This window comes from Dermacentor albipictus, chromosome 1 (genome assembly GCF_038994185.2).
Source record: "Dermacentor albipictus isolate Rhodes 1998 colony chromosome 1, USDA_Dalb.pri_finalv2, whole genome shotgun sequence".
NCBI classification, from domain to species: Eukaryota; Metazoa; Arthropoda; class Arachnida; order Ixodida; family Ixodidae; genus Dermacentor; species Dermacentor albipictus.
This window is the reverse complement of record NC_091821.1, coordinates 372,717,046-372,740,256: the sequence shown is the minus strand read 5'-3', so window position 1 is coordinate 372,740,256 and position 23,211 is coordinate 372,717,046. Positions and strand designations below refer to the sequence as shown.

General features: G+C 46.0%; 2 protein-coding genes across 5 annotated transcripts in view; one reads left to right on the top strand and one right to left on the bottom strand.

Annotated features, from left to right (window-relative positions):
- Window positions 1–2,253, top strand: part of LOC135905455 (protein 5NUC-like) — a 37,819-nt gene extending 35,566 nt beyond the window's left edge. Inside the window, exons 9-10 of the mRNA XM_070530774.1 lie at window positions 970–1,161; window positions 1,976–2,253. Coding sequence (XP_070386875.1) covers window positions 970–1,161; window positions 1,976–2,193 — 410 coding nt within the window. The 3' untranslated portion in view covers window positions 2,194–2,253. The remainder of the gene's footprint in view (window positions 1–969; window positions 1,162–1,975) is intronic.
- Window positions 2,254–15,982: 13,729 nt separating this feature from the next.
- LOC135905482 (snake venom 5'-nucleotidase-like) overlaps window positions 15,983–23,211 on the bottom strand; it is a 46,041-nt gene continuing 38,812 nt past the window's right edge. For all 4 annotated transcript variants that reach the window (XM_070536203.1, XM_070536207.1, XM_070536212.1 and 1 more), the window contains exons 8-10: window positions 22,113–22,265; window positions 18,873–19,064; window positions 15,983–16,356 (exon numbers count right to left, since the gene is read on the bottom strand). In XM_070536203.1, the coding sequence (XP_070392304.1) occupies window positions 16,226–16,356; window positions 18,873–19,064; window positions 22,113–22,265 (476 nt within the window). In that variant the 3' untranslated portion in view covers window positions 15,983–16,225. The remainder of the gene's footprint in view (window positions 16,357–18,872; window positions 19,065–22,112; window positions 22,266–23,211) is intronic.

Sequence of the window (23,211 nt, the reverse complement as noted above, 5' to 3'; positions counted from 1 at the left end):
TTCACGCACAAGAACCACAGTCAAATTGCCATCACGCAAGTTTTTGTATTTTACATTTAGATGTTTGATACAGCTGAGAATAATATGCAACTTCCAAGTACTTCATATCACTCTTTACAACCACTAAACCCTGGTGTCCTATATATAGGACATGCCGCCATATCCTATACTGATGGGGTACCCCGATTACAACACATATTTTGGGATTTCTTAGACAGTAGCAAATCCTTAGAAAACGATGAAAAAAAAGTTCTGCATGTTAAAAGATTTAGAAGCCTTATGGGAACAGCAGCGAATTAACCGATATCATTAAAGCTGGGGACCATTTCCCGTGAACATTTCTTACTTTTGCGTAAGTTTAATAATACAATTCATTGCAGCAGGGGTTACATTGAAAGGAGCATTTTATTTTCTGAAAGCTTCCTTTTCGGTGTGTTACATTACCGTGTGAGCAGAAAAATACTTTTTATTGGTACTTCCTTTTGGAGCTGTTTTCATGCCCAGCACGGCGGTAAGCAATCCTTCTGGCGCAAATTCTTTCTCAATGACCCTGGCCGGCTTTTCTGTGCAGCGGAAGTCCAAAACTCCTCAGTCTGATTCCCCCGCCTTTCGCGCGTAAGCAAGCGATTTGCTAATCTTCAATAAACTTCTGTGGTAACTCTTTCGACTTTCTACTTATCCTTAGACTCCAGAGAAGTACTGCTAGTGCTTTGCCCGCAGCGAAGGCGTTATGAGTCCTCCTCGGAGACTCTGGCTTGAACCAGACACTCTATCTGCTTGTTACCATGCATGCGTACTTGTGCTTGTTAATTGCACATGTTTTATACACGGGTGTACTGTGTACGAGTGGCTTATTTCATGCATCAACCAATCTTTTTTAGAGTAGCATGCTAAGCCTGTGGCCAGGTGAACATCTCGACTCACTGATTAAAGAGCCTCTCTCTCTCTCTCTCTCTCTCTCTCTTACAGGTATTCGTGTGGCGTATAACGTGGGGTATCCTCGTAACTGTCGTGTCGTATCACTACAAGTCCTGTGCAGGATGTGCACGGTGCCTCGATACGAGGAAGTAAGGGACACCGGGGTCTACCGAATTGTCACCACCGACTACATTACCAGAGGAGGGGATGGCTATAACAAAGCAACGAATGCCACAAGCGGAGGTGAGGAAGAGGTTGAAGTTTGTGTATAGTGTTTAGACTCGCACACACCTAAGCCCAGGTTACAAATCACTCTGCCGATGTGATCGTTGCTTGTAAACTTATTTTTTGATATAGAATAACGTAGAAAAACAGCGGAAGAAGCCAGAAACGCGTCAAACAATATGCGGCCGTTCGTGCAGAAGGATTGCTGCAGTGTCCATTTAAGTCACGTGGTACAGGGCTGCGGACTGAGCTTTGGAACAGGGCACGCAATTAAGGGCCGACGTTCCTAGAAGCCCGAGTAAATCTACACGTTACACTTGCGATATAAACACATGATCGCATTCCTTGTTAAGTATTTTAAGAGAGCACATATCGGTGTATGTGTACGATTGATTTTGATAGGACTTGGCTATGTCACCATTACACTCATTTATTGAATAAGGATGTATTTACTAAGACGTCGCCGACCGCAACTTGAGCACAGTAAAGGAGGCCGGTCGTTCGCAATGAAGGATTTCTTGGATATGAGGAGGTGTGCAAAAGACTCGTGAAGTTTGTGCTTCCCTTGCGCGTGCGAGGCCATTTAAAGTTTCTCGGACAAAACAAAGAGCTCTTCGCCATCGCGCTCACACCTACTCCTTCCTGATACGAGTGCAACATGCGTTTATCATTAAGTATGCATCCATCCGTTAAGACAGCGGCAGAAAAGCTGCGTAACGACAGCTTGACTGGGGCCCACTCCCCACAGGATGTGCCTGGTCAAGTTCTATCTCCCACCCGGATTTCAATTTGATATTCCAACACATTTCTGTTTTACTACTCTTTTCTGCAGGTCCTGCAGATTACTCAGTTCTTGTGAACCATGTCAGGAAGATGACGCCGGTGAAGTCGGCCCTTGAGGGACGCATAACAATTTACAACGGATCTGAACGTGCAACGATTCCAGGGGACTCTGTCACCAACCCTTCGATCGCTCAGGAGGAAAGATACACTATCTGCAAGGCTGCTTTCACGCCTCATAAAAAAAATAAGATCATTTTTTTCGCCTAAAGGGGTGGAGACATGAAAATTTTCGTTCATGCGTTCTTTCATTCAAGCGTTGCGTATACTGCTTCAGGAAGCACGATACACACCGCGGGATTCACATGTATCCGATAAATAACTGAATAATAGTATTAATATACCAAGCAATTTTGGACTCGGTTTCTGCTCTCCTGGTGATGCTATGACGACGTAGAAGTGGAAACACAGCACGGCTTGGTCACGTGGGTCACAAAAAACAGTGACGTAAAACTATGCTACGTCGTCTGCTCGCGCATACGCGTGCTCTGCCAGCAGAGGTAAACAACTGGCCACTTGAAGTGCATGTCGCGATTATTATACTTATTGCGAAGAGCGACAACAACGGTAAGAAAATATTGCGGCTTGTGAGAGTCGGTGATTCATTCCGAAGTGCCGTCAGCTTTAGCTTTGAAATGAACCGGAAAAGGCCTAGCGACGATATCGGCGCCACAGAACTATCAGCGGCAGTGAGGCTGCCGTCGGTGCCCGAGTGACCACTCCTCGGTCGCTGATTGGCAACTTCGCCGTGCGGTTGCCGCACTAATGGGTCCCGCTCCCATCCTCTCTACGGCAAGGAAATCTCGCCGTTCGCGACCAAAACCACCGTCGCACGGCGGCCCGCGAACGGCAAATGGCGTGCGGCTAATTGCCATGCCGGTGACGTGGACGGGCCTTTACACGTTGAGAAACGCCAAGTGAACGAGAGACCGCTCCGAGCTGCCGAACTATGCGACTCTCAGATACTACGTCAACTGTTCTCCGCTACAGTGCTGTGCGTGTCTCGGTTAGCCAGGGGCCAGGGTTAGCTCGGTTACAGTGTTCTAGAAGCTTGTAGCATAGAGAAAGGATTTCTATATGCCTGTAGCTCGGTCATAGCGGAGGCTATGCTCGATCGCTCGGTTCAGCAGGCTCCCTAATCGGTATTTCATCGCTACTCATCATACGTCACGTTGCTATGCTAGTGCGCTATGAAGTCAATACTTTCGTTCCTCCGTTGTCCGTCATAGCAGCCACGCTAGCGATGGGTCTCGACCACGAGAAGGAGCTTAGAAACAATTAACCGACTAGAAGCCACGACCAACCAAACATGCAGGCTTCTCAGGAGGATAGCAAACAAAAACGCGGGGATGAAAGAGGCAAACCTACTTAGGCTCGTTCATTCTTTCATCATTAGCAGAATCACCTACGCTATCCCGTACTTAAAAACAACTAAAGCAGAGAGAGACAAGGTAGACATTCTCATCAGGAAAGGTGTCAAAACAGCACTAGGTTTACCAGCATGCACATCAACCGAGATGATTCTGAACCTAGGAGTGTCGAACACCCTAGAGGAAATGTGCGAGGCGAAACTCACGGCACAATATATCAGACTAACTGGCAGCAAAATGGGCCGATCCATCCTCAGAAACCTGGGCTATCAAAACCCAGAATCACGTGATAGGATAACCGTCATCCCCAAAGAAATTGCTAACAAGTTAAGAATAACCCCTATCCCAAGAAACATGCACCCCATACACAACAAGGAACGCAGGAGAAGCAGGGTCCAAAGACTCCAAGGCTCCCTCCTCCAAAAACAAGGGGTAGTGTACACCGATGCGGCAGAATACCCAGAAGGGCATTATGCTGCAGTAGTAGTGAGCGACAAAGGCGAGCTAGTCTCTAGCTGTAGCGTACGACACTCTTCACCAGATGAGGCAGAGATGGCGGCGATTGCCTTGGCAATCACATACCCATCAACTAGAATAGTCATCACCGATTCTAAAACTGCAATCAAAGCCTATGACAAAGGTAAGGTTTCCAAAGAGGCCGGCAAAATTCTGCAAGCAGGCAAGGAGAACGTACCTAACGACCTAATTAGGATAATATGGGCACCCGCTCATAGTGGACTCACAGGGAACGAGATCGCCAATGAGGTCGCCCGAGGACTCACACACCGGGCCCCAGCGCAGGCAGATTACTTCCTGTCCAAAAAGCGAGAGTTAACCACATACAGAGAAGTTCTAGAACACTACAGAATGGGGAGGAGAACTCTGCCTCCCCCCCATAGATCTCTCACAAAGCAGGAAGAGGTAATATGGCGAAAACTGCAGACAGGTACCTTCCCAAACCCGTATATTCTGCACAAATGGCATCCTGAGGTGCACTCTCCAAAATGTAAAAACTGTGAAGGCATAGCAACGCTAAATCACATGCTTTGGGCTTGCCCAGCCCTAAACGGCCTACATGGAAACAGAGAGTCATGGGAATCCTCCCTCCATAGCCAGGAAGAGCAAGCCCAAAAACAGGCCATCCGTCAAGCCCAGGCCGCCGCCGGAAGTCAACTGATTCCGGCCGACGTCTAGGGGGGAGGTAGACGGTGATAGGGAGAGCTGCGTCTCACCCGATCACCCATACTCTCTGACGGGTGTAAATAAAGTGCTATCTCTCTCTCTCTTTAATGACTTTTTGCAGCTGAATTAAAATTATTTTCAAATGTTGGCAGCATTCAATACCTCGTTGGGGGTGTCCTCGCATACAAAAGCAGTCTACAACAGGCATTCTATAGCCTCAAAATTTGGTGTCTCCACCCCCTTAATAGTGCGTTTATTAGAAAGAAACAAGGAACGTTTAGACAAATAAATATTTAATCGGTGCGAAACATATACATGTAGAGCATCGCCCATTGCATTCTTTAACTCAGGAAACGCAGTTCTTTAAAATGTGTTACATATTGCTAAATTCAACTTTAATATATTGAAAAGGATTGAACAACAGCTATGCTTCATAAAACAACTGTTGAGTGTTTTTGGTGGTGGCGTCACTGTACAGTTATAATGAACCAATTGCACATCCTATTGTACTTAGTTCTACGAGAGAGATGGAGAGAGAGAGAAATGAGATGCGAAAGGCGGGGTGGGTAACTGAAACATAAATTTGTCATTTGCTACCCTGCACTGGGGAATGGGTGAGGGGAGACGAAAGTTAAAGTAGAAAATTGCAAAAAGAGAGAGAAAATAGAAAATAAAAAGAAGAAGCTCTTTCTACTCCAGTCGAAACTTCCTGGAAAACACTGACGTGTACCATTTTTGAAAGTGCTTTTAATTTGCAGGCCGGCACAAGTGAGCCGACAAAAGCGACGCAAGCATGTACCGCACGACCGCACGTGTGCATGACAGCACTTGTTAAAGGAAGCTTCTCACATAAAAAAAAAAACAAAGCATATACCTTTTTAAAGGGCAATACGACAGCGCTAATAATGAGGGACAAAAAAGAAAGCGGACAGATATAAGCGTTCACTCGCAAGGTCAGAGTACAGGTTAACAAGCAAGATTAGTGCATCTGACAAACCACGATACAGTCACATTCTTTTTCGTGCACAACAATGGAAGGATGGCTGACACATGCGTCAAGACGTCTCCTAATTAAAAAAAATATTTGAATAGCTCTCTTGATTGCTTCTTTGCGTCATTGTAACAGTGTCGTCGTGTCGAATTCAGTGTTGCGGTCGCACACGTTGCAATGTGTTGTGCCATTACCACAAGCCCGGATTCCGAATCTGCAAGATGCAGAATCTATCCTGCGAGCGCCATAATTCTCCCTTCACAAGTCAAGGTGCTGCGCCTTCGTGCGGGAGAAGCCTCGGCGGAGCAGCGTGTTTTGACGTGTCCGCGTGTGCCCGACGGCCCGGCGCCGCACCTCCCTTGCCTGGAGGTCACCGCGCGCGCGAACTTTGAACCGAGTGGCCAGCGCGGTCGCTGGTTGGACCCCTCGGACGACCGTCGTGTGCTGACTTTGTATTGGGCCGGTTGAGTGACAATGGGCCTCGGGGATTATAAAAGCAGCGACACGCCGCTCGAAAACAGGATCCGCCGACCCCACCTGGAGAGAGGGTCGCTCCCGACTGGGGTGAGATGTGTCACGCGTTTTCGCCGGACGCCGTCGTGCGAGAACAGTCGCGTTTGTGTGAGCTCTCGGCCCCAGTGCCGATCCGTTCATGTCCTGTATGATAACCTGTATATAATGTATAAAGTCCCTTTTGTTATTCTCATCGACGCCAGGCTCGGAGTCTTCGCTACCAACGCTCTGTCACGAAACGGGTGACGAGCGCTACGGGACCACAAAGCCGTTATCGTGGTGCAGCGGTGCAAAGTTCGTAACACTGGTGGCACCGGTTGGAGTCGTAACACTGGATGGCAGCTACGGGATTGACCGGCATCAGCTACCTCGGCGCGGTGAGTGCCTGAAGTTTACCTCAAACACCAGACTTTCTCTGACACAGGTTATAGTAGCTTAGGGAAGGATTTGGTGTTGCATTGTGATAACCTTGTGTGTTTCAAGCCTAGTAAGAGTGTTTTGAAAACCAGGGGATGCTGAGGGGGTAAACAGGGCAGTGTGTGATATACTTGCATATGTCTTACTAGTAGTGTTATAGTAGCGTACGGCAGGTATATTCAAAAAGGGTAAACAGCAGGAGGACAGTGTGAACGATGGAGAAGTACAAGGTGAAGGAACTTCTCGAAATTTGTGAGGAGTTGGGCATTGAGTTGGGCTCAACCAAAAGAAAGAATGCGATCCTTGAGGTCATGAGGACTGGGGACGTAACGGCTGAGGAAGCCGCTGAGGCCTGGGCGGATATCAAGGAACGTCGGGAAAGGGAGGAAAGGGAGAAGGAACGTTGCGAGCAGGAAAGGAGAGAACAGCAACGTCGCGAAGAGGAAAAGGAGGAAAGGAGAGAACAGCAACGTCGCGAGGAGGAAAAGAGGGAGAAGGAACGTTGCGTGGAGGAAAGGAGAGAGATTCGTGAGCACGAGCTTAAAATGAAAGAGTTGGAGACCCGAAATAGCTCGCCAGCGCCTAGTCTCACTTCTAATGTTCCAAGAATACGCGATCAACTTCCACCCTTTGTCGTCGGAGAGGATATGGCCAAATACCTCGTGAAATTTGAGCACGTCTGCGAACGGAATAGCATTGAGCGATCCCTTTGGGCACAGAATCTGTTAGCGTTGCTTCCTGGGGAGGCATCAGACGTAATAACTTGCTTATCGAAAGAGGCGTTTGAGAGCTACAGTGATGTGAAGGAAGCGCTACTGCGGAAGTACAAATTGTCGCCCGAAGCTTTCCGGCAGAGGTTCCGGTATGCAAAAAAGGGTAAGGAGTCGAATGTTGACTTCGCGTTTCGTCTAAAAGCCGACTTGGTGGAATGGCTGAAGGGCGAAGAGGTTTACGACGACCGCGACAAAATTGTCGAATGCATCGCGTTGGAGCAGTTCTACCGTTGCATTGATGAGGATGTCCGGCTCTGGCTGCAAGATAGGCTAAAAGAGGTTAAGCTAAACAAGGCAGCAGAGTTAGCGGAAGAGTATTACACCCGCCGCAGCTTGCACAGCAAGGCAGTGCGCATAGAGAAAGCAGATAGAAGAGATGGGTTTTACGGGAAGCCCGACGAACGGAAGGAAATCACGCGTCGCGAGTTTCGGGACGACGAGTCCCTTCCCAAAGAAACTGTAAGGGATGGACAGAATGCATCTCAGAATGATGACGATGGTCCGAAACAGCGAAACGAAATGACGCGTTCTTTTGAAAAACGGAGACCGTTAACCTGCTACAATTGCAAAAAGCAAGGGCATATCGCTGCAAGCTGCCCAGAGAGAATTGCTTTTGCAACGATACAGGAAACTCACAAGAACATACGTCTATTGGAGCCCTATGTGCAGGAAATTAAGGTAAACGGCAAGAAGTGCCGAGCACTGCGGGACTCTGCAGCAACTATGGACGTTGTTCACCCGTCTTTCGTCTCCTCGAGTGATTTTACGGGAGAGTGCGTTAGGATACGGCAAGTGGCCGAGAAGGAGAGTGTCTGTTTACCGATCGCAACGGTTAGCATTGAAGGAGAATTTGGGAAACTTAACACCGAAGCCGCTGTGTCAGCCGCCCTCCCGGAGCAATTTTCCTACCTCTTCTCAAATAGCTCGGAGCAGCTGCTGAGGGATCAGGGCAAATCATTCTTTGCCGACGTGGCGTACATGGCCCCCACGCGATCCAAAGCGCGCCCGCTGTCGAGGGAACTTGACTTAGCGTCGGTGAGCGAAAGGCGGTGCGGCACACGGACCGATCACGGTAACTTGAGTGGCGAGCAGTCACGGGAGAGGCAGAGCTCGGAGGCTGGCCTAGACGAGCGGGTCCTGGAAGTGAGTGGGAGTGACGCGGGCAGTGCTAGCCGCGATAGAGACTCGACGCCGAAATTAGGCGACGCGGGCTCCGCACTCACTCCGGTTTCCGCCAGCTGGCAGGAGCAGGCTGCAGTTGAAAGGGAAACTCGGATTCGCGAACAACAGGAAGATTGTTCACTAGCCGATCTGAGGAAGAGCGTCAAACGGGGAGTGAAAGAAAAGGGGGTTTCATTTGGCAAGGAATCTGGCTTATTGTACCGCCGCTACACGGATAAGCAGGGTCGCAAATATAAGCAGCTTCGGATTCCGCGAAAATATCGCCGGGAAAAATGAATGACCTCATTTGCTTCCTCAGAAGTATGTTTTCGGTCCAAGTGATTTCAAGGGGACCATTCTATTTGTAATTATTATTGCTGATTAATAATTGTTTCTATTTTGTTGAGTTGTTGATTTGAAAACTGATTGAGCCTTGTGTGCTAGATCGTACACCTGCCTCTTGTTGCAGCGGGAGCAAAAAGAGGGATAGCAATTTAGTTAGGTTGATTTGAATTATGGCCTTGTCTGGTGTTTGACGGGAGACAGAGGGCACTTGTTCGTGTTGGGTGTTGCCTTTTGCCGGTCAGTTTTGCAAGCTGCAGAACGACCAAGCGGGACCAGTGGCGAGAAGCAAGGTCTTAGGAACGACCCGAGCGGAGCTGGTCAAGGTGCCTTGGCGACGACGTGGTGAGCAGAGCTCCTGTCCTGGCGAGTCGGACCTGGTCACGTGAAGTTACCTGGCGTCCCGACACTGGACGTGAACTTGGACGAGCCTGACGAACGTGCGCGCCTGGCATCCGAGCCACGTGGAGGCAGCTCGTCTTCCCGGCGCCTTATCTGAGGGCGGGGATGCTGTTGTGCCATTACCACAAGCCCGGATTCCGAATCTGCAAGATGCAGAATCTATCCTGCGAGCGCCATAATTCTCCCTTCACAAGTCAAGATGCTGCGCCTTCGTGCGGGAGAAGCCTCGGCGGAGCAGCGTGTTTTGACGTGTCCGCGTGTGCCCGACGGCCCGGCGCCGCACCTCCCTTGCCTGGAGGTCACCGCGCGCGCGAACTTTGAACCGAGTGGCCAGCGCGGTCGCTGGTTGGACCCCTCGGACGACCGTCGTGTGCTGACTTTGTATTGGGCCGGTTGAGTGACAATGGGCCTCGGGGATTATAAAAGCAGCGACACGCCGCTCGAAAACAGGATCCGCCGACCCCACCTGGAGAGAGGGTCGCTCCCGACTGGGGTGAGATGTGTCACGCGTTTTCGCCGGACGCCGTCGTGCGAGAACAGTCGCGTTTGTGTGAGCTCTCGGCCCCAGTGCCGATCCGTTCATGTCCTGTATGATAACCTGTATATAATGTATAAAGTCCCTTTTGTTATTCTCATCGACGCCAGGCTCGGAGTCTTCGCTACCAACGCTCTGTCACGAAACGGGTGACGAGCGCTACGGGACCACAAAGCCGTTATCGTGGTGCAGCGGTTGAAGTTCGTAACAAATGGGAATCAAAGATGGAAGTTGATTATTCAAAGGCGTGGCTCTTCTCTGCCAGCCTTTTCTTGATTCGTCTTCCGGTTTTACCAATATACACGTATTTCGCAAGTCAGTGTAACCTTATACACTGCTGCCATAGCAGTAAGAAAAACTTACCGACACGCTTCACACTGTAGTCGGAATCTTTAGATGTCTGGTTCGCGGATGCATGGTCCACGAGAGCACAAAGACGACTCAGCTTGCTTTTTTGAAGAAACTAAATCAGTACTGCGTCAGGCGCCTGCATTATTTAGGCCATGAGCTAGCTTATACTTGCAAAGCACCATATAAAACACGTTTTGCTTTTCGTCCCTTGTTGTTAGCGCCCCCCCCCCTGCAATAGCTGTCCTTAAATAAATATCTAAACAGCCTATTCCCATTTTGCTGGCCTCCAACAAAAAAGAAAAAGTAAAAAAAATGTTGCGAAGTTCCGGTACTGCTATGGTGCTGCTATTCTGACGTACGCGAGTAAAAAAGGGAATCATTTCCCTTTATATATGTGACCAATCCAGCCTCACGGTTCCCCGCCGGCTGCTGGCCACATAGTATTGGATGCTGCGAGGCCCTATAGTTTTATAAATTAATAAAAGTATTACTTAAATGATATTGCGCGACAAAAAAAAAACAGCAACACGGACGTGAGAGAAGACGACGCACCAAGCTCGGATGCGCTTGGTGTGTCGTCTTCTATCACGTCCGTGTTGTTTTCATTTTTTTTTGTCGCGCAATATCATTTAAGTAATGGATTACCAACTTGCCCGGAATGCTGCTCTCATTAATAAAAGTATCCTGTATAGTTATTTAATTATAATCGCTAGGTGGCACGCTGCAACCGCAGAGCGGAGCTCAAGCCAGTGACCCTTTTGTTAGAAACTTTGTTCACGACCACTTCGAGAAATACGTTCCAGAGAAGTGCCGTTAAATGCGTTGCTGTTGCAGCTGACAGTTCGCCGTACATTATGGCCAGTGCACAGACATATCTGTAACAGCAATGCACATCGCTTCAGGTTTTGAATATACTTTGATAGCACGAGTGCCTGACCGAGTTACTGCTAAATACCCGCGTAGACGTTCCCTAATGATGTTCATAGCCGCAAAAGCGGGCGATAAACAACTGCTGAGCAATGCTTTAATGTGCTTATTCTGCTGGCCGTGGGTACCTGGGGCGCGATCGGAGATATTTTGTTCGATACGCGTTCTGTTCAGTTGCTGCAATGTCACAAAGTTGCAGTATGCAAAATTTGTGACAGCGGGGCGGAGAGAGCAGCCAATCAGGAAGCAGTGACCTCTTCGGAAGTTTACCTCCGTCGTTTGTCGTCTGCTTGCAAACAGTATACTACAAAGTCAAATGTTTCTCGTCTTCCAATTGAATGAAATCTCTATCTAAAAAAAATGTATTTTTTCTTCTCAAGCCCAAACACGTTTTCAAATAGTAGTACATGTGACTACTGCAATTTATAACTATTAGGTTCTTTGCGTCGTCCCTAGGTGGTGTCGCGCACAGCGAGAAGGAAAAAGAAAAAAAAACGACGGGAGGAGTGGCGCACTTTTCAAGAGGCAGCGACAACATCCCAGTGGCTCGCTGGCACCGATGATGTTCTTGATTTCTCTGTACAACCAACGAATTATTTGTTTCGAGAAACAAAAACGGCGCCGGAATTCACTTTGTGCCATTTCTTCAAACGCGTTTCGCACCGCCACCCGCTATCCTCCTTCCTCTAGAAACGCCAGCGCAACAACCTAAGTTTCCAACGGAAGCGCCACTTTCTAGAATTAAACTATGGATTGGATTCAAACGTGCCATTCCGCAGCCGAAAAGGCCGCCTGTTGGATCCAATCCAATCCACCAGACGCGCCATGCGAAGCCGTATGATCGCTCCAAACTTCTCAACTCCCGTCGCGTTCGGACGAAATGCTCGGTGGGCGGATGATTGACAGGAGCGTGTCGTCATTTTGACGTCACCAAAAACGGGGCGGCGCCCCGCGGCTGGCGACGTCGGCGCGGAGTAGGCCAATCGCGCGCGCCGGTAACCGAACGAACGCGCCGAACAACCGTCTCCGATCGCACTCCTGGGGCCGAATCCTATAACGGTTCGGAATACGAACCGTTCGCTTCGCCACTTACGTCACTTGATGTGCCACTCCCAAGCCGGCGGTGCAAGAAGGGGAGGACGCGACCAATAGATGAGAGGGTGCCACCTCTGAAGTGTACGTCACTATATGACGAGCTAATCGAGGAATTGCAGAATGTTTCTGCTTACGAAACAAATGTAAAATATAAATTAAATATTATACGTCATGCTTTGAAGTATAAACCTGTGGTGCCGGGCGTTTACGCAATGCAGAAGTAATTTATTGATGTCGGATCGGATCGGAAAACATTTATTGGGCTCTAGAAAAGAGATCTTCGCGGCTTCAGACGGCCTCTTCCATCTTCTGATGGATTCTTCTGTCTGCAATCACAGGGTTGGTGCCCTAGTCCAAGGCTCCACTGAGTATGGCCAACTAAATTCATTCTTTTTCATTCTCAGCCCACAGGCGGTATCGTAAGCGTAAATGAGTTGGCCACGGAGTGGGCATGTCGTCTGCTACCAGGAGCTCGCACGATGCATGCAACAGGAACGCACTACCAGCACTTCTCAAATAGATAGCGCGACAAAACCGTGAACTGGTTCTTAGGGACACCTTTACTAGCCGACTATATCAATTTTCCTTCTTTTTTCGCCCTTCGTCATCGGCTCGGGCATGACTCGCTCGCCGCCACGCTGCCGCTATCCCTGCGATCTGCCCCACGGCGCGTCGCGTGATCACGCTATACGGGCTCTGCATTTCCTGCGCGAAGTCAAATCGAAGAGTGGGGTGCTAACGGTGCGCGCTGTGCCGTGAAATTGAGAAACAAAGTATGACACTCCCGAAATAGAGAAAAAAGGTCAGCCAAATAAGAGAGCTCTACAATACCTTCCCGTCCTGACTGTATAGTTTTATCAGCCGAACGAAGGAAGCGCTGAACCAGCCTAGGTTGAACCCTTCTGACTGCTGAACGGCGATCTGCGAGCTATTCACACTGGTGATAGCAGTGGGAATTCGATCTCACCATGCAAATATCTCCATGGCATTGACTTTGAAGCTGAGGTCACGGGAAAGCTGACCCAGCCCTTCAACGGGCCAACACAGTAATTGCGAGAGCAACTTTGTGGACAATGTCGGCAGCAGGGATCTAGGCAATCCCGACGAATGCTTCGCGTCCGACTGAGCTCTGGGAGCTGCAGGCCGGTGGCAATGAACCCCAGCGCGCAATATTCCTTCCTCTGCATGGAATGGCCACTCGTACGCTTGCACCCGAGTCTCCTCCATTTGACAGCGTAGCCTGCAAAAGGTCTACTTAGAAAGCCAGCAAGGGCGGTGCAACTCACTATCCGTCACTTCTTCGAAAGCGTATCGCATTTCCAGCCGTGGTCGACACCGAAAGAGCAGCGCCAAGCAGACGACGAAGGCAAGTAATAGCCTCCGAAGCAACCAACGCACGCGCGCGCCACGCCCGCGTGTCTCCGGGGACGCGCGACCGGCGCGCGCGGCCAGGGTCACAAGCCAACAGCCAAGCCACAGCAACGGAACCCAAAGCGGACTACCCCTTCGCCGGTTCCTACGACCGGTTCGCTTTGAAGATGATTGACAGATGCGTGACGTATTCGAAAAATGCGATACCGCCCCGCTGCCTCTGACGACCTGTGACGTAATCAAAATTTTGGCCAATCAGGTGAGGCCAAAGGAACGGTTCCCCAAGCGAACCGTTATAAGATTCGGCCCCTGGTCGTTGCTGTCGCACAGCTGCTTTCACGCCGCCACGCTGTCCGAAGTCAATTGACCTAACAAATACTTTAGTCGGTGACAACCTAACAATTACAAATAAGCTCCAACCACAAAAACGCACTGCACATGGCCTTCACCTCTGCAAGAGAATTGAGCTGCCTAAGGTCCACTTGCAATTATACACAAATAATATATAACCAATTAGGTTCGCTTAGTTCTGTGACGTGAAGCGGTATTGCTTGTTTAAAGCAGCTGTTTCTTTCGTACACATCTATATTTGTATCACTCGTTACATGATGAGACTTGAATGTCTAGGGCAGATTTTATTGTTTATCCTGATATCACTCTTATCCAAAGTTATTATTTCAGTTTGAAACAACGAGCCTTCGTGTTTTTTTTTGTTTTTTTATTAGCCCAGCGTTTACATTACAACAGCAAAGTCACTAAGCTGTGAGTGGACTTGATCAGGCTCGGCTCTCGATCTTTCAGAGCTGAAGGGCGCGTGCAAAGCGTTGTTGTGGGTGGAGCTTGTTTGTCAATCTTAGGTTGTCAGCAACTGTATTTGCCAGATTATTTTATGGGAGCTGCACGAAATTCCACCTGCATGTCCACCTCATGAACTAGAATTGCACTATCTGCCACAGGCAACCTGCAAAAAAATTTCGAAGTGTTCGCTGAAACACCCGGTATATGCGCGCTTCAATTTCAATCGTGACATGGAATGACGTTCCCTCGTGGTTTTGCACGCCTCCTTACGACAAAGAAACGAATCGATTTTCTCCGACGTAACCAATCGACTCACACAGCTCAGACTACCATCCCTGTGAACTTGTCTAGTAGCCTTCTTCATTTTCCCTTTTTTTTACATCTTAGAATTACGACCAGCCTACGTTTCGTTTGCGCCAGGGAGGAAATTTTTGAATATCGAAAGCTGCAACATCATCTGGCGTAATGTTTTTAGAGCTTCAATGGAAAATACACGCGGAGAAAATACACATTTCCTGCGTATAATAACTAAACACAAGGCCTAATACGTGGTTGGTATTAGATAATATTAGTGTTAAAAAATTTACTTTATTGCGCGCCTTTACGCACAAAACACCAACCTATGGAATTACCTGTATACGCATGCTAACACAGAAAATGTCTGCAAAGAAATGTGGCTGAAGGCTTTAGATACTGCAGTGTAATGTGTGTTGAAATGTAATAATTGTGTATTGCAATGTAATGTGTATTGCAATTTAATACTGCCGACTGGACTTATCTCGGAGATGACCTAATGAAAAGTGGGTGGATTATAGAGATGATGCAATAGTAAGCTGGGCCGCAACCGTGACTTCGTAGTTCAGTGTACGCCTCGGTTGCGGGAAGACGTGGGTCCAAATACACGTTGCCGCCGGTTACCCACCAGTTGCCTAAATGGACACTGGCGTCCTCCGGCCCGACATTCGGCTTTCTTTATGGGTGAACTATGCTGAGGAAGCCCATATAAGTGGCGGTTTTTCCCCGTCGATTGTTGGTACTTATGCTATTTTACATTTCACAATGTGTTACACACTTACATATTTAGTATTAGAGGCTAGTGGACTGATGCAATGACAGACGACAACTCGGACAGACGAAGATCAGCGTTCGTTCTTCGTCTTTCTGAGTTGTCCTCGTCTGTTTGCACACTGCTTATAGTAAATTACTCGTACGCTGACTCCGCCGGCCGAGGCGCTCACTTTTGGCACGAATGTTCGTCATAATCATTCGTCAGCCTTTTCCTCCCCGTCCTTTATCCCCAGTGTAGAGCAGCAGGCCAGAGCAAGCTATAGCTCAGGCCAGCCTCTCAGCCTTTCTGTCAGCAATCTTTCTCACTCTTAAATCAATGACGCAAGATTGGATAATGGATTAATTCCGAGTGACAGCGTCAGTAAACAACATTGGCAGTTAGACTTGCGAGTGTGCTCTCTTAGCGTAGCACTCAACCTCACAAAGTACTAACACCCTTCCATATAAAGGAAAATTAAAACGACTTGTCCACCTTTCGTATTTGACTATTAGGCGTACCTTCGTGCCAGAAAATAACAACAAATAAATGTTAGCGGTGTAAAAACTAATTAGGGTCGCAATTAATTTTGTTCCTCAACAACTCACAAATCAGGACTCGCTCTAGGAATCAAATGACTGGCTATAGGCTATTTTCCACCTATAAATCAGTATATTCAGGCATCGAAATGAGCGTATCAATAATTATCCGTTGGGCTTAAGGGGGTTAAATTGGTTAAGCGTACTTTATTTTATCGGAAAGCTTACAGTCTCGTTGTCGCGTATTACTGCAGCGTTTGTCCTCATAGCGGTTGACGCCATGACACTGACCTTATTTTGGTCTAAACTTTATTCCTTTTACACACACACGGAATGAACACGCATGGTTTATTCACGAGGACGAGTGACACGTCTGTTGTTCCTTTGCGCTGCACCCTCATCACCTTGTCGGGCGCGTCACAATCGACACTCAGCGGATCTTCGGGATTGTCGCATTACTCGTGGTTACATTGCCGTATATTTTGATACGACCTTCTACAGGGGTCTTTATTGGAGACATTTTCTTGATGTAATCTTTAAGAACTTCAAAATCCACAGGACCTGGGATGATAAGACATAGCACAAGTTAAGCCGCTGAAGTATATATATGTATATAGAACTTATCTTCCTGCATTTCTCAAAGAAAAAGAAGGAGAAAGAGAGAGATAACACTTTTTCCTTTTCTCTTTCTTTATTTTATTTACATATTAGCAGAAAGGGATATAGCGCACAAATATGACCGCGCCTACTCCTTGACGCATAAACAGGTGTTAAAGTTACACATAATCTTGTACACTTATGCCCATAATGGCGGAAAGGTGAGGAGTCGGCGGGGTGGACGCATTTCTGACCTGGTAAGGAAGAGGAAAGCGGGAACATATATAGGGGCGTCTTTTTTTCTTTAGCTGCACCAAACCTTTAAAAACCATTTGTGGCAGATAGCACAGTTTTAACCCTTGAACTATAACACTCGCTTAGACGGACATTACTTACACGGGAAATTAAAAGCATAATTGGCTAATTAATCGAATTTCACTAAATTTTTGCACCAATTTTCGCAATCTACGAACTGTATAGCTAGTGATCAGTTTGCAAAGCATATAGACTTGGAGTGAATTCCCAGGATGGCACCAGTTTCGAGACATGCGCCGATAAACTTGCCGTAGAAATTCATTGTTGTTTCACTTCATTTTTTATGAAAAAGCTGTTTTATGCATTGAAGCACAAAAGTAACTGGAAAGCCGATGTATAAACTCGTTGAAAATTAATATCTGAGATTGCTGCTATTCTGAGAATTCGTTCTGAGTGCATACGCCTTGCGAACTAGCAGGCTACACTAAATAAATTGCAATATTTGCCGTAAACTGACTATTTTTATAATTAATCAGTGCAAGTACGTTAATTATTGAATTAAGCATTCTGATTACTTGTAGCAGTAATGTTCGCCTCGCCAAGTAATTTAGTTCATCGGTTAGAATTGTGCTACCTGCCACAGGTGATTTTTAAATATTTCGTGCAACTAAAGAACACACATGCTAGACAGAGGAGGTAAATGAAAGCAAGCGGTGGAAGTGATAATGGAACAAACGCATGATGCCAAATACTGGCATCTGTCTCTGTGCTTGGTAACAATGCATCTAGCTTATGATGAGAAACCGTCAATTGTCTTCACAGCGTGCATTATTTGCATGGCGGTTCTGGCCACGGTGGTGTTCAAATCAGCAAGTAGTAGCATCAAGGCTTTATTCATTTGCTTCCGCTTCGGCTTATTATGAATGTGCAGCGCTAAGCTCTCTTGGCACTGTGATTTTTGCGAGTGATGTTCGGAGGTAGGCCTCCTTGAAGGCGACGAAATTCACATGCCTTCGCTGAGTCTGGCATTGTTTGCAGGAGACTGAGGAGTAGTGGCATGTTAATATTCAAAATCTCGAATACGGATTGATTCGAGATTTAGTCGTTTGAAGCTGCCGAATATTCGTTTCCATTGAATGCTATATAAGGGATAACAAGAGTTTCTGGTCTGCAGGTATGAGGATAGGTGTAAGTGGATATATAGGACCTTCTGAATGATTTTGCAGGAGCGGAGCTGCGGTTGCTATGCGGAGACAACAGTCTCTGAGTGAACGTATTGAGGAGGTCACCTCTGCGCAATATTTTTCAGTAGCTGAAATTCCATGCCTCGCCATACGCACCCTACAAATTTGTTGCGCCTATTTAGGAAAAGCAATTTCTTAGTTATTCAAATTTAATATGTTTGGACTTCATCCAAACTGATGTGCGGAGCTGTATTAGTGGTGCTGTATAGTATTACACATCGCCTCTTCAGCAAACACAGCACTATACTAGGTGAATGCGGTGATCTTAATTTCACTACTGCCAGCGCCATGGCGCACCATATACAATAACATTTCAGTTGTTTTATATTTACAAGCTTCTCAGTTGACCTGAAACCAGCTCTTTACTTATATTACACCTATCACTTAACGAACGCAAATAGCATTTTTTGTTTAGAAAGACTCAGCGAAACCTACTGCAATTTCAGCATTCGATTACACATTCGAAGGTATACTTTTTTGGGAATATTCGTAATTTGGTTATTTAGAAATTTAGCTATTCGGACACCCCCAATAATGAGCCTTTTTCGCCTGCGCTTGCAATGTGGGCGCCCCAGTCGAGGTACAAGGTACACGCGCTTGAGGTTTGAATAATATTAATATGGATTTCAAAGTAATTACTTTTTTTTTGGGGGGGGGGGGGGGGCATTGTAGCCCCTCAGAAGTTGAAGTACCTCAATAGAATGTAGTCCATCTTTTTCCCACAGAAAGTTTGCTAGGCCCTAGAAGACACCGTCGAAATATCTGACGTCATGGCGAGTTAGTACGAGAAGCTCAAGGAGGTGTCGCCACTTGTCTTGTCTCTGCATCTTTTCGGGCTTGTCAAGCCTTCCCTCCCGAACCAATGACATTTTTACGGCATTGCAAAGCGGTAATTCATTAATGCCACTCAAATTATGATTATGTTTTAGATTGCCGTCGCTCTAAAAGATTAAAGACGTTTCCGGTAGAGCATCCACCTACCTGAATCAGTAGCGTTCGTCGCCTTCTGAAATCCGTCTCCACCTCTGACCACAAAATCCGTTGTGACGATTTTGTAAATGGTGCAGTCTTCGACTGGCTGATAGACAGGTACCGTACAGTTTGTGCAGAGTATGTCAATCGATAAGACTCGACAGTTCGGCGGTGAGCTTAAGTTGTACGCAACATGTATTCCTGAAAAACAAACATCACACGTTTTTAAAACAAGCAGGCAGTAATGGGTATTTGTCGGAAGTAGTCGCGGCAGGTCTAGCATATGCTATACGTAGTCCACTGCCTAAGACAACAGTTTCTCTCTTGCCAAGAACTTGCAGTTGGTCGGCAACCTATGTGTCGATGTTGATAGTGGAAACGGAGAATGGTCATCCGTTTTTCCACAAAATAATAATAATAATAAATCAATAATTTATTTACCGTGCCAAGGAACAACCTTGAGGCCTAAGTGTTGGCGCACGCATATGTTAATAAGCAAAGCCCTGGGGAATTTAGGTTAAAGAAATGAATAGGAATATAAGTAAAAAATGAATTAAAAGAACAGTGTCGAAAAGAAGAGTGTAGGTACAATAAGACGAAAGGTGAATACAAAAGAAAAAAATGAGGAAGGCAGTTGAACAATATGTGAAACTATGATATAACAGTGCAAAGCTCGGAAAAGAACATTGAGAGCGCGTTATGAGAAATGTCAGAATAATCAAACATGCGTTATAAAGATTTTGTATTCTGTGGATGACTGAGTGTAGCTGATGACAGGCAGGAACATGGAAAGGTCTGTGTTCTAATAATAATAATAATAATAATAATAATAATAATAATAATAATAATAATAATAATAATAATAATAATAATAATAATAATAATGTTGATCGTCACCCGAAAAGAAAAACAACACCAACAGGCCGGTCTAAGCCTCAGTTCGCTTGTAGGACCGTGCCTTTGAACATGACACATATGGTGAATGAAATAGAGGCATCAATAGACATGAAGAAATGAAAAAAATGACAAGAAATGGAAAATAAGAACAACATAACACTTCGTTATTCTAGTTAAAAGAATTTGAAGCAGTGAATATTACGATGTCAAAGCGTTGTGGAAGTTAATTTCACCATAGCTCCTTCAATAATAATTTCAGCGCGTTTTCCGAAGCCGCGTTAAATATTATTTATTTATTTATTTAAATTATTAATTAGTAATTAATTAATTAGCTAATTAATTATTGATCAGAAGTGTTCTTAAAGCGCCCAAGAACAACCTCGAGGGTCTTCGTGGTGGCGCACTCGGCAAAACAACGCACAGGAAAAACAGTGCACGCCCGCACACACTCCCACACATACACACGCGCGTACACTTAAAGAACATAATTTCGCGAATGTAGATTTTAACAGATCACAAAATGTGTGCACGAATAAAATACAAAGCAAAAGTGGAGAAGCAGAGAAGCATTACAGAATGACGGCACACACAACAGATGAAAGCTTTAATTCAGTTATTAAAGTTCTTCTGCAACTGCTTTCAGGAAAATATTATAATTAGGCATGAAGATATCCAGGCACTCTGAATGGGCTTTCTACGTCGCACGCACTCTACATAGAGGGTCACAAAAATCTTAAGGCTGAAAGACGCGCTGTTTCCTTGTGCTTTTCTGTGGAATGTAAAAGCGCACATTAGAAAGCAAGTGTGAGCAGCAGATTTTTCCATGTAAATATTTGTGAAGAAAAAGAACAGCCGATTTATAGCGTCTACAGGTGAGTGTAGGTAACGTGAGTGTCTGTGTTTGCTCTATCGAGATGGAAGACTTTCGACAGAATCGATGTTTAAATATAGGTGTGATGTTTTTTTTTTGTACATTTTCGAGAAGTTCACAATTTAACTTACAATTGCCCCCCCCCCCCCCTCCCCAAAACCACGAAGGCGTACTCAAGAACTGGAAGGCATATGCTCTTGTATAAAGTTACAAATGGCCCTGGTTGTTTGAAGTTGATCGTCACTCGAAATACTGTGCCGAGCGTTCGAAGTGCACGCTGCCTCGCCTGTTGAGCGGGGGGCGAGAAACTCAGAGAGCTATCGAAGTACACTCCAAGGTCCTTCGTTCCCTGAGCTCTTGGCAGGAGAAAATCCTTAAAGCTATGGGGAAATGAACTCCTGTTAGTCTTCCGCGAGAAGCTTACAACTTTCGTTTTTGAAGCATTCATGGCCAGCTTGTTTTCAGCGCACCATGACGCAAAATTTACAATGTCCTTCTGGAAAGCGGTGCAATCATTATCATTTATTACCGCTTTGAAAAGTTTCGGGTCATCAGCACATAACAAAATTGAAGAGTTTGGAATGACTGCCGAAACATCATCAATAATAAACAGCGAGAAAAGAAGAGAGCCCGGGACAGGCTCTTGAGGAACTCTACTTGTAACCGCATAAAGTTCTGACGACTGACGCTAACGTTGCAGTACGGGTCGCATAAGTAGCTTTTTATCAGCGCTGTGACAGAGGGGCGCAAATCAAGTTGTGTCAACTTATGAAGGAGTATTTTGTGGCATACGATATCAAACGCCTTGCTTAATAATAATAATAATAATAATAATAATAATAATAATAATAATAATAATAATAATAATAATAATAATAATAATAATAATAATAATAATAATAATAATAATAATAATAATAATAATAATAATAATAATAATAATAAATATTATTATTATTTGAAGTCCCAAGTCAATTCAAGATCAACTTTTCTTTTTTGTCTACTGGTTTTGCAACCGATGAGATGAATGCGCCTCAACACAGATACACAGATATTCGAAACAAATGCCTCGCGTAAGGCTTCTATTTGATCAAGGTTCGCCGTTCTATTTTTACCGTTATTTTGCTGCTGTTATCAGCTTCCCCTTAGCAATTTGTGTTTTTGGTTGATACGTGCGCCTGCATTTGTCTTTAAATATATTTAAGACCTACAGCACTAAGTACTACCCTTAAATTTGCTGTATTTACCATGCCCCTTTTGTGGGCTTTTAGGGTGCGCCAAAATGAAAGGTTTCGCTGACTCTTTCGTACCATTATGCTCGTCAGTAGGACTTCGTCTTCAAAGTCGTTCTCGCGAACAACATAAAGTTCTCTCGAAGCTTCCTCGATCGGGGTACATGAACCGCTGTTTGGGAAGCGGTGCCTGAAGTTATGCCCGTCTGCTTAGCCTCGAAAACCACACGCGCTGGTTGTATAACTTACCGGACACTTGAAGAAATTGTCCTTTTCTGTTCACGTAGCTGTAATTTGCAACAGAGTGTTCGAACATTTGTTGCAGCTGGTAGCCGTACAAGGTTACAACAAGGAGGGTTTGCCCGAACGGTGCTGTCTGCAGCACGTCTCCAAATGTAATATCTTGAAGAAAAGAAAGGAGAATAATGTGGCGTCGTGCATCACCAGAGGGGGCCAGAGGTGGAAAAATGCCATCACATATACAAGTGTAAAGACGACAATAACAATATTTACAAAATAAGATCTACACTAAAATACGACCCAGCACAAAAAAGAATTAAAGTTACAGAGAAAAGCAACTTGCTGTTGCCTGTTGCTTTTGTTTGTATTTTTCTACTCAATTGAAAATAAGACTAATAAATGTGGTGACCCTCTAATGGTGGGTGGCGCTTGTTAGTCATTTTCCATAGCCGTGCTGTTAGAGCGCATCACACCAGCGTTTAACAGAGGTTGCGCGACCGATCAGGACTGACGATCAAGGAGTGACTCCCAGCGACCGATGTTCGCACCAGCAGGCATTGTATTTATACATCCCCACACGGAAATCTCTCGCGTCTTGTCGCACCACCATCGTCACGTAAAAGTAAGCGTCGGCGTCTACAGCACCGCGTATGTCTGCATCACCGTTTGGTTCAGCAGCTTTGCGACTGCAGTTGCGTCTGAAAAATCGATTAACGATCGACTGACCCAAAACAGTCGTTCTCCGACAAACGCGGCCATTTGCGACAAGCTGCGACCAGTCGCTTTGCGACCACTTTGGATGCACGACCTCTGTGTTGGTTGCACGAGTCGGCTGTGTGATTGAGCCGTGCGATGGATTGTTCTATATCCTCAAAAATGTGCATTTAACCCCGAACTTTCGAGTGATCAAACTTCCCCTATTTCATGTAGTTCTGTATAAATAGCTGCTTGCCTTCTCCTTGAAGCAGATACTTTAGTAAAGCTCCAGCATTTTTTTAATAATCACAGTATCGCATAATACCAGTCGTTAAATGATTGATTTAAAGATATTAACGCTCCAAAGCAATAGACGTGCTACGGCAGGCGCCGTAGTAGGGAACCCCGAATT